The sequence below is a fragment of the Blastomyces dermatitidis genome (assembly GCF_000003525.1).
Source record: "Blastomyces dermatitidis ER-3 genomic scaffold supercont1.5, whole genome shotgun sequence".
NCBI lineage: Eukaryota > Fungi > Ascomycota > Eurotiomycetes > Onygenales > Ajellomycetaceae > Blastomyces > Blastomyces dermatitidis.
In genome coordinates this window covers 5096079-5109719 of record NW_025544778.1, presented here as the reverse complement: position 1 = coordinate 5109719, position 13641 = coordinate 5096079, and the positions used below count along the sequence as shown (strand labels likewise).

Genomic DNA, 13641 nt, shown 5'->3' with positions numbered 1-13641 from the left:
ATCCTCAGCCGACAGATTGAATATGTCTCAGATGGTATGGCTGGTGACAGGTTGCTCGTCACGCTTTGGGTACGAGTTCGTTCTGGAACTGTTAGCAAGGGGAGAGCGAGTAATCGCAACAGCTCGAAAAGTTCAAAAGTTAGCTACACTCGAGGAGGCTGGTGCAAAGATCTTGAGGTTGGATCTCGCAGATTCTGAGTTGCAAATTATGACTGCAGTTAAAGCTGCAATCGATATATACCGCACCATTGATGTTCTCGTCAACAACGCCGGATATCTGGAGGCTGGGGTATTTGAGGGTCTCAGGTACTCGAAAAGAGAAAAAACCCATGATCCGCCCCTTAGAGGCCTAGGATAAAAATTGATGACAAATTGTCTAGTGACGAGAAGTTTACGTGTCAGTTCAGGACGAATGTGTTCGGCACGTCGAACGTAACTAGATCCATCCTCCCTCATTTTAGGAGCAGAAGGGCTGGCACTATCGTGGTAATTGGGTCCGTCGCGGGATGGCAAGGAACATTGGGAGGCAGTGCATATAATAGCTCGAAGTCCGCTGTTGCAGGTATGCGTGTACCCATCTGTTAAAGAAGTCCTCGTGGCTAGTACTAAGCTATCACTTTAATGACAGGAATGTTTGAGGCTCTGCAACAAGAGACGGCCCACTTGGGTATCCGATCCCTTCTGGTCGAGCCAGGGCTGTTTCGCACACAGGTGTTTTCTCCCACGAATGTCTGTAAGAATGTCTGCCCGATTTCAGACTATACGACGGCCACCACAATGATGGACGAATTCCTCGCTGCCACAGCTGGGAACGAGCCGGGCGATCCACAGAAAGCGGTGAAGGTCATTATTGACGTTGTGACGAACAAAGGTGTTGGCAAAGATCGGGAGTTCCCAGCGCGTCTTCCTCTTGGGAGAGATGCGCTTGAAATCATTAGAAAAAAGTGTTCTGATACATTGGCGCTCCTTGATAGGTGGGAAGAGGTGGTGGTTTCCACTGATATTTCCATGTAGGGGAAGGTCTCCAATTAACTATGCTAGTCTTGTTAGCTATGGCCATTATCATAATCGTACGCTGATTTTATTATGTTCGTCGACGTTCGTCGACGTTCGTCAATATGGATTGGAGGGCAGTTATAGGTTCAGACCCCACCATGTATTCTCAGCTTGCCAGAGGGTGGATAATGGCCAATTCAAATAGCAATGCCATGGGATCAACCGAAAATATCTTTCCCTTCTACTAAGTCACAGTTCAATATATCAATCATTTTCAGACGTGTATGACGGAAGAAAGTGGTGGAAGATGTAATTGCTGTTGGTGGTTTCAATAAGCTAAACATGCGCAAATCATACCTAAAAATGGGTGCATCTGTTAACAGGCTATCTCCGCCTATGTAAGCTCAACCCAAAGTTCCATGTGTAAGAATGCATACCATCATATACGTGCATTTTCTTTTTGGCTTGGAGATGTTTTGTCCTGCTTGATGCCGTTGACGTTTGACTGACTGACATGACATGGTTACACCCTATATATCGCTTACTAATCAAGGGGTGCCAGCGAACTTACATAATCAGGCCAATTTTTGCCGCGTTTGACTTCATCTTTCCTTTTTTTCTCTTTTGGTCTGTTCCTCACCACGGTTAATCATGGCATCCTCCGTCCATTATAGCCTCTCACGGCTCTTTATACATTCTTCGATTCTGGCGCCTGATAGACCCCACAGAGATGTGACCCTTTTCTATGATAGCCCCAAAGGCGGGGTGTTGTCCAGTTAATCCATCCATTTGTTTTGGCGCAGAGGCAGTGTTGCTACGTTGCCCCTGCGTTGCCCTGAACGCTCTCTCCAACCCCTCATTTCACCTCAGATATTGCTCCAGAAGCCTCGATTAGGAATTTCTCCCAAACCTTATAGAACCAAAAAACTAGAAACAAAGAAATGGAAAAAGTAACACTTCCTCGTTCTATTCCAATGGTGGACCATTTGCAATGACTGACCAAAAGACTGTGAGATAGACTACTAGAATGCCTCTTGATACATTTGCTACGGAGCTGTTGCTCCAAATATTCTACTCCTGCAATTCAATCGCAGATGTTCTGAATCTCTCCTTGACCTGTCGTCGCCTTCATGGTGTATTCTCTTCCTCGCAAAAGCTTCCCATACTTGCCAACGCCGTAGATGCCGAGTTCGGACCCCTGGAGGATATAATACAGTTAATCACTCAGAATGCTAGTCAGCCTGCTCATGTTTCCCGTGAGGCGCCGATATCCCTCTCTCTGATCCAGCAGGCTGTCGAAGTTGGCCGCGTGGCTAAGAAATGGGAGGAGATATATCCGATTAAGAAATGGAAGGTGGACTTTGAAAACCGCCGAGTCTTGAATGCGCAGGAACGCCTCGTGCTACGCCGAGCTGCGTACCGTCTTTGGCTGTACTCGAGGGCTTTCCACTGTCAACTATTTCCGCGAACCAGTCGCACGCTCCCGTCTATCGTCCATGAACGAGCCGAACTCTTGCATAACTGGTCTACGAGCGAGCTAGCTGAGATAGAGGATTTTCGATTAGTTATGCGTGAGGTCGTGCAGAACCAAATCTGCCCGAGCAATGAGACGATCCAGCGAAAGTTTCGTAAAAGGTTCCCGGAGAACACACCGACGTCGACTCATTTTCATCTGGATTGCTCTTCGCTAACTCCGCCAGTTCCATTCTCGCTACTCGGCCCCCACGGTAAACCAGCTCCTACTTGGTCATCTATCGATAATAATAATCACCATTTTCGTGCGCTCTTGACATCCCGCGCCAAAAACAATAACAGCAATAATAACGTCATTATCTCAACAGTTAACAAATACGTCACCAAATTTCACTCCGATCTCTACCACGAGCCCGGAACGGAGGGTTGGGGCGACCAAATTCACCATTACTATGTTGTCGAGGACATGATGAAGCTGGACCCTTCGCAGGTGCTATGGTTGAGAGAAAACGCTCCCCTCAAGGGACAGGTTGAAAGCTACGTGCGGTCGATGGGAGACTGGTTCGACAATAATGGCGAGACATTCGGACAGACGCTTGAATGGGTAATGAACGAACGTGGAGGGGACTATATGGAGCTGCATTTTTCGATTGTTGACGGGGAAGTGGGCATTGCCACAGCGAAGAGCTGACAGCAGTTCTGTGGAGTGTGGTTTTTGTTCCTCCATTCTTTCTTTCTTCACCCTGGATGTCGATATATACCGTCCTATATAGTAATTTTCGGCTTCTCGCTGTCGTTTTTCCGCCTCGTTCTTTTTGTTTTGATGGATCTAACTTGATTTGGCGATCTGGAATGACGTTTGAATGTGCGTGATTATTACATACCCACTTTTTGTTTTAGGTAGTTTTACAAGTAGATAAAGTGAATCAGCCGATTTTGTTTTGAGTTATTCGGTGAACTACGGAGTACTGAGTGGCGAGAACCATATATGTGAAACGTAGTCTATGTCGGGCAGGGCCCAAGAACTGGGAACACGATTCCAGCGATAGTTTAACTCACCCTACGGAGTATAAAACATAACACACCCCAAGTAACAAAAGTTAGAAAGAAAGAGGGGCAAGAGATAGAACAAACAATAGAAATTTAGTTTATATTTGCAAGAATAATTAATAATTAACAGCCCCGGGAGAAAGGAGGATGATGGATCGTAAAGAATGTGAAGGTGAAAAAAAAAAAAAAAAAAAAAGGCGAGTATAGAGACGACAAAAACTGGGGGTCAAAAAGAAAGGAATGGGGGATGCAAGAAGATTGTCAAGTAAACTGATGAAGTAAAAAGCCCAAAACAGTTAGAAGAAGGGAGAAAATGATGATGAAGAGGAAGGACGAGGAAGGCCCGAAAAAAAAAAAAAAAAAAAAAAAAAAAAAAAAAAAGAGGGCCAACGGGCAACTCCACAAATCATTGATCCCGTGTGGCCGTAAACATTCACTTCTGGAAATCGGGGATATCCTCATCGAACTCCATCGGGTCTTCAGATTATCCCTCTTTCCATGCTCAATTACATTCCACCTTAGCCATTGTCTTTTTTTTCTTCTCACATCACCATGCTGCTCTCCCTAGGCCGTAGAATGACAGTGAAAAGAAGCTTTAATTGGCGGACAAGGCGAAAATGAATAAAAACATGCGGGGCAGGTAAATACAGGACACGGCATGGGGCATGACATGACACATACAGAAACACAACGGGACGGTTCTTCAGGTTTAGATCGACCTTGACGACCGGAGAAAAAAGGGTCGGAGAAAAAAGGGTGAAGTAGAAGGGGGAAAAGAAAAAGAAGATAAATAACAAGCGAAGTCGCCATACGTCCAGTCCAGACCAAGACCCAAACGTTACAAAAAAAAAACAAAAAAACAAAAAAACCTCAGTCATATCTAAATCTCGCCACAACCACCTAGTCTTTCACTGGGAGCAAGCGCCTTGTCCAGGCGAATGCTTCTAGAGTGGTGATCTAGAACCCCTGTGTTATACTTTTTTTTAGCAGCACTTTTGCTTTGCGTCTGCATCCTGCGACTTCGTGATTTCTACAACCTTGCGGTCGCCTAGAGGGTTCTGCCCTGAGGTACCGTTTTCGAGCGCTTTACTGGAAACGATGCGGTAGATTTCTAAATAAGACGCCCTGTCAGCTGTTTTGTACCTTGTAGGAATGAGAAAAAATCTAAGGTGGTTATAGGAACTGTGAGTTTGTATTACCTGTAAGAATATTTTGGAAAGCAAGCTCGACATTGGTGGCGTCGAGGGCAGACGTTTCGATGAAGGATAGCTTCCTTGTCTCTGTTATATAGGCCAGTTAACCTGAGGAATAAAGAGATTCCCTAATTTTAGGCTTCAGGGGATGGATTTGAGACTGGAAAACAAGTTACAACATACCCGCAAATTCAGCGCCTTGATCAGTTTTAATAGCCCGCACATGTTTCTGATCGATCTTGTTTCCCACGAGCATAATGACAATGTTTTTGTCGGCATGTTCCCGTAACTCTTTCAACCATCGCTCGCAGTTTGCGAAGGTCTGTTCCTTAGTGGTATCATATACAAGGAGGGCACCCACTGCGCCACGGTAGTATGCAGATGTGATGGCCCTGTATCGTTCCTGGCCTGCGGTATCCCAAATCTGAGCCTTGATTGTCTTGCCGTCTACCTGGATAGAGCGGGTTGCGAACTCGACACCGATGGTGGACTTTGAATCGAGGTTGAATTCATTGCGGGTGAATCGGCTCAGCAGGTTGGATTTGCCGACGCCGGAGTCTCCGATAAGGACCACTATGTTCCCGAAGTAAAGTCGAGATCTTGGTTAGTTATATGGAACAAAATTTTGCATAATTATTAAGGTGTCAAGAGGTGGGAAGGGATTAGATGGTGGCGTGAGGGAGCGGCGCAAAGCTCGTGCGGGCTGTACCTTTGAAAAGGAACTAGAAGTTGCAGAAGCATTAGATATTATCACATAGACAGATGCAGTAGAGGAGAACGAGAAGAACGACTTACATCATATTCGTCGTTAGCCATGAGGGAGGATGTGGAGGGCGAGAGCTGCAGTCTCTCTTCTCGGGAAAGGGGTTATAATAAGGTGATAAGAGTGACACTAGAACAAGATAAACCTCGAAACAGGGTGCTAGGTTGACAAGAAGGTAAAAGACTGTCTGCCAGTCAATGGCGTTAAGTAAATATCGGGAGGTGGGAAGCGTTGTGTGTTGATAGAAAGTAAGAAGTAGGCAACTAGATGTCCGCTATATGAAGCTGTGTTGTCTGAGGTTTGAGATGGGAGACGGAACAGGAGGGTGTGGAGCGGCAGAATAGTAGGTACCTGGTACCTAATTCCCCTGGTCTATTGGCAAGTAATTTTAGTACTGGGTACTTTCGTGGCAAGCCATCCTGAGACGGGGGGGAAACTGGCTGAGTAAGCAAGAACCCCCCAACAAGAAGTTGCCAAGAAATACATCACGTGCTGATTGTGTTAATAAAGAACAAACGCCGGGGGCTGGTTTGATACTTGCCATATGTTGATGATTATTATGTTGATATGTTGATATGTTGATATGTTGATATGTTGATATATGAATGAATGAGGAACCCGCTCTCTACGGGACACTACGCCAATAGCCCGTCATTGTAAAGGGTATCTGCCGCCATCCCTTCCTCGCTTTTCACAAGCGCAATTTCTTTGTCTGCGCGTAGAAAGCCGGAATTCATCCTTTGACCTGTCATTCATGCTCGATGCGTAGTTGTTCCTTTATGCTATAATGATACGAAACACGACGCGTCGAAATCTATGATGCGCCGTCCTTTCATAGCCATATACACTATTGTTTTCTACATTCTTTTCACTTTAGCGTGGCCAAAAATTTTGATTTTGCCATGACTTCCAAGGAGGCGTCAACTGGATCCATAGGCGACGACGATGACATTTCAGTCACTTCAACAGTTGGTAGTGAGCCGCGGTCGGAATATGAAGTGGAAGCTATTCTTGCCCAAAAGAGCTTTGCTAACGGTGATGCATATCTGGTAAAGTGGGCTGGCTACCCGCTGGAGAGAGCAACGTGGGAGCCGGAGGAGTCCTTTTGTGATCCTAGCACCTTGGTGGAATGGAGGAAGAAAATTGCGCCTGGAGAACATCAGCCTTTAGATGTGGATGTGGAAGCTCTGGCACGCAGGATTGAGGAGATTGAAAACGCGAAACTCGATAGACAACGCAGGCGTCGGGCGAAGCGGATTCGCCTAGGTCTCGCGGTGTCCCCTTCAACTGAGAGTTCCGGTGCCGCTTATGATAGCCGGGACAGTGACTCCGACCTGGATGGCTTTATTGTCGGCGATGATGTTGATGTGGAGGGAGAGAATGAAGAGGAGGGTTGGCAGTCATTGCGAAAGAAACCACGACGCTCGTCCAACAGCAAGACAAAACACGGGGCGGCAATGGCTGCTCCTCCCTCGCTATCTCACAGCGACCCAAGCAAGTCTCAGGCTTCTGCTTCAATACGGCCGCCATCGGCTGAATTTACGAACAAAAAGAATAAATGCGATGCCACTTCCGCAGCCAGAGCTCCAGCAACTAACCTTCAATCCACGCAATCCACGCAATCCACCAAACTTATATCTCCAACAAAGCAAGTACAGACTCCAAAGAAGCTGCAGAAAGCTTCTGAACGTCACGAGGCGCGGCCAATTTTAAAATTAAAAACCTCATCATCCACTCACCCTTCGTCCCACTCCTGGCTGTCTCCTGCGCAAGGTCAGGCACCTTCATGCTCATCACCTAGAGAATCTGTAAATGACCAATCTCAAGTCCCAGGACCCTTGATCCCCACTGGGCTAGCGAACAGAAGTGTTTCCATCCGAGCAACAAAAAAAACGGGCTCAAACCCAACGTTTTTCCGCAATTTGTCCTCTAAAAACAGGTATGAGAAAGCCATGCGGCGGGACTTAACACCAGATATCATGCAACTAGAGTTGAGACCTCCAGGCGAATGGATTGCATCCCAGAACAGTACAACTCAAGTTTCTGAATCGCCATCAGACTTTCGAATCTCTCCCAATTCAGAAAGCTTGTTCGTTGAGCAAGATCAGCCCCATCATGAGGCTAACAATCGCCGCCATTCTCATGATAGTCCAACCAGAATCGATGTGTCAACTGAGGCGAGAAGTGGCTATCGATCTAATCAGGCTCAACACGCTTCGGGGCAACCATCACAAAAACTCTCCCATAAAGGCTCTCTTAATAGTTATCACTCGGAAACTAGTATCATTCGGTCACCCGCATTTTCTCCACGCGAAACTATCTCACTTAGACCAAGCCGTCATGCCACACCAAGAGGAATACAAGGAACAGGAGGCCGTTTCCGATTGTTCCAACCGACAGAAGCGCTTGCCCACCTCCGATTTGGACCAGAGAGTAAGGAAATAGGCGATGTCAGGCTGGGAGGCCTAACAAAAACATCAATTTGGCAGTTGGTGCTTCTCAAATCACAAAACATGATTGATATACATTTTAAAGATGTGTGCAACCTTGACCAATACAGACAATTATGTGATAGGGTAGGTAACTCTTTCTTGGCACACAACATTAATATTTGAACACTGACTAATTGATTCATTCTACAGAGGCAAAACAAAAAATACTGCAATGGTTACGTACTTGGTTATGATGATACTTCCACGGCAGTTAATGAACTAGCAGACTACTTGAGTGACAATCGGTTGGCTGCTTTATGGTATCACCCAAAAGACGACATACCAACGGTCATCGTAGCCTACGCTTCAGATTGCCCAGATTGGAGTTTTTTGAACGGGTCCGACGCGTATCCGCCTGCGAGGCTCCGCATTGCGGTACGGAGTGGTCTTGCCCCTGTTAACAGTCTTCGGCCCGTCTCTGCTAAGGAAACACTCTACCATGCCGGTGAACACAGCGCAGGCGGGGAGGAAAATCATTTTAATATGAACCCGCAGCCGATAGAGTCTATGGCACAGCAACATGGAATCCAATCTTCACTGTCGAAAATCTTGTCTGCAGCCAATGGCCCCATGGATATTGTATCCATTTTCCGAGAGCGGTTTGGCATCACTTATGATGAGCTCAGCATTGTGAATACCTCCCGGACTGCGCGATCCTTTTACCTGTATTTCCCGCGTGAGGTGGAAGATGAGTTTCAACTGGTCCTACTTTTCTTAAAGCACTATGATATGGTTTCCTTTTCAAATCGCATCGAGGGTGACTGGGAAAGGTTTGTCAAGACTGTAACAACTGGCACTGTACTGGTGAGACTTACAATTTTCAATTTTCACATCAAACTATACATCTGTGCAAGCAAAGTTAACCATCCGGCATGACAGTTCCATCAGAAGTTCATCCATTATGAAAACCTACAGATGCTTTCGAAGCTGTTACGGTCTCACGTGAATGTGTTTAGTATCTCCCTTGCTGAACCGATTAAATATCTTGGTTACTATAGCCACCTCCAAAGGCTTTTCCCACATGGAGGGATTATTCTGATGACAGAGGACTTTATGTTGAAGGCGCCAAAAGCCGCTTTAAAGGTTCTCACCTGGTTTGGGGTTTATGTAGGGAGAAAATTTCCAGGGACATGGAAGATGTTTCTACGGCCAAACGTACAGCGTTGGCTGTCTGATATTTGCGTGAGCTGGCCAGACGATACGTGAGTGTCGGACCTCCTTTCTGTTTTCCCTTTTCGTACTGGTTCTATTTTTGGGGACTAATTGGTCTCGATGTGTTTTCTTGCTCTAGACTTTGGCAAATGTACCTTACGATCAATAGCCTCATTCCCGAATATCCCGTGGGACACTATAACACTTACCGGCGCGAGGGTTCTCCGGACTCGTTGGATGGACTCCGTGATGATGAGGGCCAGCACCACCCATTCATCTCGACGCGCGACATACCGGATTACGGCTCACGGCGCGAAGAAGATTACCCGAATATCCCCAAGGGGCTGACGCAAGAAGAGAGAGATGCTGATCATCTCATTGAGTATTTTGCAGGCTACGCGTTGATCAATGCGGACAGATTTCGGCGGTTTGTGGTACTAACCACGCAGAAACCGCAGCCGCGATGGCAGGCGTGGACTCATGTACGTATTTAAGAACCGACCCGGCCCCCAAACCGCCTTTCTTCCTGAAAATAATGAGAAGCGAACTGTGATCTAACGTTTTAAACAAAATCGCCTCGCGCTTCCCCACCCCATCAGATTGAAGTCATGCATTACCCAGACTTCAAGCGAAAATTCATGACTTCCTCCACGCAGGTTAGCGCTAGTATGAGTAGTGGTGGCAAGGACAGGGGCCGGGACAGGGACCGTGACCGTGACCGTGACCGCGACAATAAGGGTGAGAAAGTCTCACCGACAAAATGTACCTAGATACAGTTTCAATGCAAGATGGGATGAGATGGGTACTAGGCATTCTTTATGCTGGGAAGCCTGGTTATTCAGTATACGGATCGGATTGAGGGGGGATCCGTGCCTTGGTTCGTGATTTTGTCCTACCTTCTATGCTTTTGTTTAATTTTACTTTTTTCAGGCGACTACCATATTTATGCGATATGTGTGCTAGTTACGTGCATACATGTACGTGCTGTGCTGTACAGAGGTGTTGAGTTGCTTGCGCTTATAGCAATTTCCACAGCGAGAGAACGAATGGAACGGTGGGAAAGCACCTAAGCAGCACACACACACGAATACCTAGGTAGCTTAGTTATGTAGGTAACTAACTAATGTTCATGTTGAATCATACTATACTGGCATAAGTAAAAACTGCAACCCGTGGGAAATGAGGAGAATGGTATGACGAATCCGACCCAAAACATACAAGGCGTAAACCCGTATCAACACTGCAAGTCGTAAAACAAAAAATGGAAAATTGAAAACGGACAGAACGAAATGTGAAACACATAAAAAAGGGGAACAAACAACTCCCGGTAACCTAGTTTGATCATCATAAAGCGTGAGCGTAAAAGTAAATAATCGGGGGAGGGGATCGACATGAAGGGAAGAAAAGAAGAAAAGGGGAGGACAGATCGTAAGATAAGTAAAAAAAAAAAAAAAAAAAAAAGGGGGAAAAACACGCTGGAGTGTCTTAACAGAGTGACCGGGGGAAGGATATGTTGTATCACTAAGGGGACAAAGTAGAGATATGAAATCCTGTAGCGTGTAGTGAGGATGACTCGATTGAACCCCCTTTCAAATAACGATGATTTCATGAACGAGGTTTCAAGAAAAGAGAATAATGACCCACGATCTGGTCATGGAGATGTCTTCTTTTTCTTGTATCGAGGCCGACAAGACATATCTTCGAGAATAAGGCAATTCAGTAACATGGTCATGTCCTTTTATAATATACCCAACCTATTTTCTGGTGGCTAGCTTTCGATGCATGTCACGAAAACCCGCCAACAGCCGTATCTGTCCTGGCTCGCGACCTCCACTGCTCAAAGCTATTGTCATTGTTATTATTAGTACTATTGTTTCCGCCCCCTTCCTTTTGCTTCCTCATCTTCTCCTCCCACTCGCTTTCTTCTGCGGCGATCATTGCGTGGAACTTGCCACCCTGCCCACGAGCGAGGTACACGGCTTTCTCTTTCCGCGCAGCAACGGCCTCGGTGACGAGGACGAATTTCACGCTGGAGCCCGGTGCCTCGAACATGGCGTCGCCGAGGATCATTTCCATTTCCGTACGCAGGCCTCGCGCGCCAGTCGCCATTGACATGGCGTTATTCGCTATTTTGTGAAGGGCAGGTGTCGTGAAGCGAAGTTCGATGCCTGAGAGGGAGAAGAGCGTGGTGTATTGGGCGAGTAAGGAGTTGCGTGGCTCTGTTAGGATGCGGAGTAGGAGAGGGTGGGTGAGCTGGGAAAGAGCGGTGGTGATGGGGATGCGGCCCACAAGCTCGGGGATAAATCCATAGGTTTGGAGGTCTGGGGGTGTAAGGAGGTCAAGCGGGTTAAAGTAGGTTGGTTCTTCGTCAGCGCCGGACCCAGACGGTAATGGCGCCGGGGTAAAGAAAGGCAGATGCTTCTTATATAGTGCTTCCTCCTCAGAACCTGGTAGGATTGGAATAGGTGGGGTGGAAGCTGCATGTGAAGCATTGTGGGAACTAAATGAGTTTGATGATGCCCGTACAGGTTGGCCAAACCCGATGGAGCCACGCGATATCCGATCCATGATCAGTTTGTTTAGGCCTACGAAGGCGCCCGAGAAGATAAAAAGGATGTTGTCTGTCCGCACATTGTAAACTTCAGCTTTGCCAGAGGATCCTGGTGGAGTTGAATTGAAGGACGATCCTCCAAAATTACCACTGCCGCTGCCTGGGTTGGAATTTAGTGATCCACCCGAACGGGGAGCGCTTCGCTCTGGTTTCGCTTGGATCTGAATAGTCGTTCCTTCAATGATCTTTAGCAAGGCTTGTTGCACTCCTTCTCCGCTCACATCTTTCCCGTGGCTAACTTTTGCTGTGGCGATCTTGTCAACCTCGTCAAGGCAAATAATGCCTCGTTCTGCCTGGGCTACATCGTAATTGGCAGCAGCTAGCAATCTATGGACACACACATCTGCGTCCTCTCCAATATATCCGGCTTGTGTAAATGGAGTGCAGTCAGACATGCTGAATGGCACGGACAATACGCGAGCTAATGTTTTTGCCATCAGAGTCTTGCCTACGCCCGATGGGCCAAGCAGCAGGATATTAGATTTCTCCAACGTCAAAGGAGAAGAGTCGACGGGAAGTGGTCCTGATCGCGCATTGTCATCATTGGTAGTTCTTTGGGTATGAATGGTCCGTTGCTGACCTGGGAATTCAGCTAGAGAGATGAATCAAGGACCAAACAAGTCAGCAGCAAACTCAAACATGTATACCAATTGTCATCTGGGAAATACGATAGAGCAATAGCGGCATACTCTCTACGGGATGTCCTTCTACCGACTCACGACGTGCTTGTTGTGCCATCAATTCCTCCTCCTCTTCCTCCCGCCTCTGCAGCTCCTGCACCCGTTGATAGTGATTGTAAACAGCCACACTCAACACCTTCTTAGCCCTATCCTGGCCAACGACGAATTGATCCAGATGCTGTTTGAGCATTTTAGGAGTCAATCGCGGAGCACCAAAGGAGGGAGCGGAGCCCAATGGGCCGGATGTTGGGAGGCCCGGTTCATAGCTGCCGGTGAATGGCTGGCTAGTGAAATCAGAGCGGTGGAATTGAGAGGGAGAAGAACACCGGGAGGAGGTCGAGAGATGGCGGTGGATAGAATAGAGAGCCAGATATGAAAGTTGGACTCTTCGGCGGACGGGGGAAGTTGTTGGTGTTTTCCAGTCGAGCGGTCTAAGCGGGGACCTGAAGGGGAGGAGAAAACTCATCGATAGTCGCCTCATTTTGGAGTCATCCAGCTGGCCCTTAAAGCTGGCAGTGGGAGGAGTAATCGAGGACTCAAACAAGGGCTTTGTGAGTATAAATGATAAAACGAATACCGCAAATGAACTTAGCCAGCGCTGGCAGAGTGGAGTTGCGCAGAGAGTCGAGAAGATGAGGCTGATGTTGGATGTGATGAGGTTGGGGATGTGCTTGGCCAGAGCTTGCCTGCTGCAACCTTCCCGGAGCCTTCTTCCCCGCATATCGGGAGCACGTGAGCGATTACGTCAGTGTCACGTGGCTTTGCTGAGTGTTAGAGGATAACGTTATCTCAGCATGCTCAGCCTTAAGAGACTTCACATATACTTACAATCTAATATCTTATAGAGAGTCTGAGAAGAAATAGTTTCATTATATATGAAAAATCAACACTGCTTATATAAAATATTTAATTGATTTTAGAATTATATATCTACTCTAAATATCTGTCTGATTATTACTAAACTAATATTTTTTAAATTCTCAGTTATTCTGCTATTATCTCTTCTATTTTACAACTTACTATCTCTTCTCATTATATTACAATTATTAATACAAGACAGTGTGTCTTTTGAATCTTAATATACTTAATATCAGATGCACTTCAGTTAATATTCTTTATTACTTAAAGATGAATTCTGTGACATTCACTCTTACTACTTCTCAGAGCTTTTACTTCTTTCTTTTTAAGACTTTTACTTCTTTCTTCTTCTGCTCTATTCTTAATTCTCTAT

General features: G+C 46.5%; 5 protein-coding genes across 6 annotated transcripts; 3 read left to right on the top strand and 2 right to left on the bottom strand.

Moving 5' to 3' along the window:
• Nucleotides 1-22: 22 nt before the first annotated feature.
• BDCG_05609 (short-chain oxidoreductase) lies at nucleotides 23-1041 on the top strand (the record flags this gene model as incomplete). Its single annotated transcript, XM_045421300.1, has 3 exons — nucleotides 23-306; nucleotides 381-562; nucleotides 629-1041. The coding sequence occupies 3 exons, from the start codon at nucleotides 23-25 to the stop codon at nucleotides 1012-1014; spliced, it is 852 nt and encodes a 283-aa protein (XP_045277215.1). The 3' UTR covers nucleotides 1015-1041.
• A 454-nt stretch (nucleotides 1042-1495) lies between these two features.
• BDCG_05608 (F-box domain-containing protein) lies at nucleotides 1496-3789 on the top strand. The gene is made up of 2 exons (XM_045421299.1): nucleotides 1496-1946; nucleotides 2015-3789. Exons 1-2 carry the CDS (start codon nucleotides 1938-1940, stop codon nucleotides 3158-3160), a joined length of 1155 nt encoding a protein of 384 aa, XP_045277214.1. The 5' UTR covers nucleotides 1496-1937; the 3' UTR covers nucleotides 3161-3789.
• On the bottom strand, nucleotides 3464-6065 carry BDCG_05607 (Ras-like protein Rab-11A). The gene is made up of 5 exons (XM_045421298.1): nucleotides 5508-6065; nucleotides 5422-5434; nucleotides 4896-5285; nucleotides 4719-4799; nucleotides 3464-4630 (listed from the first exon to the last, which is right to left on the bottom strand). Exons 1-5 carry the CDS (start codon nucleotides 5526-5528, stop codon nucleotides 4503-4505), a joined length of 633 nt encoding a protein of 210 aa, XP_045277213.1. The 5' UTR covers nucleotides 5529-6065; the 3' UTR covers nucleotides 3464-4502.
• BDCG_05606 (chromo domain-containing protein) lies at nucleotides 6045-10436 on the top strand. Its single transcript, XM_045421297.1, has 5 exons — nucleotides 6045-8051; nucleotides 8118-8771; nucleotides 8847-9169; nucleotides 9259-9601; nucleotides 9719-10436. Exons 1-5 carry the CDS (start codon nucleotides 6378-6380, stop codon nucleotides 9887-9889), a joined length of 3165 nt encoding a protein of 1054 aa, XP_045277212.1. The 5' UTR covers nucleotides 6045-6377; the 3' UTR covers nucleotides 9890-10436.
• Nucleotides 9848-13131, bottom strand: BDCG_05605 (the record flags this gene model as incomplete). 2 transcript variants are annotated; one of them, XM_045421295.1, is made up of 2 exons in its annotated part: nucleotides 9848-12322; nucleotides 12420-13131. In XM_045421295.1, 2 exons carry the CDS (start codon nucleotides 13129-13131, stop codon nucleotides 10905-10907), a joined length of 2130 nt encoding a protein of 709 aa, XP_045281322.1. In that variant the 3' UTR covers nucleotides 9848-10904. The 2 variants fall into 2 exon arrangements, with proteins under 2 accessions (XP_045281322.1, XP_045281323.1); XM_045421296.1 differs by having other exon boundaries at nucleotides 9929-12322; nucleotides 12450-13131.
• Nucleotides 13132-13641: the final 510 nt, after the last annotated feature.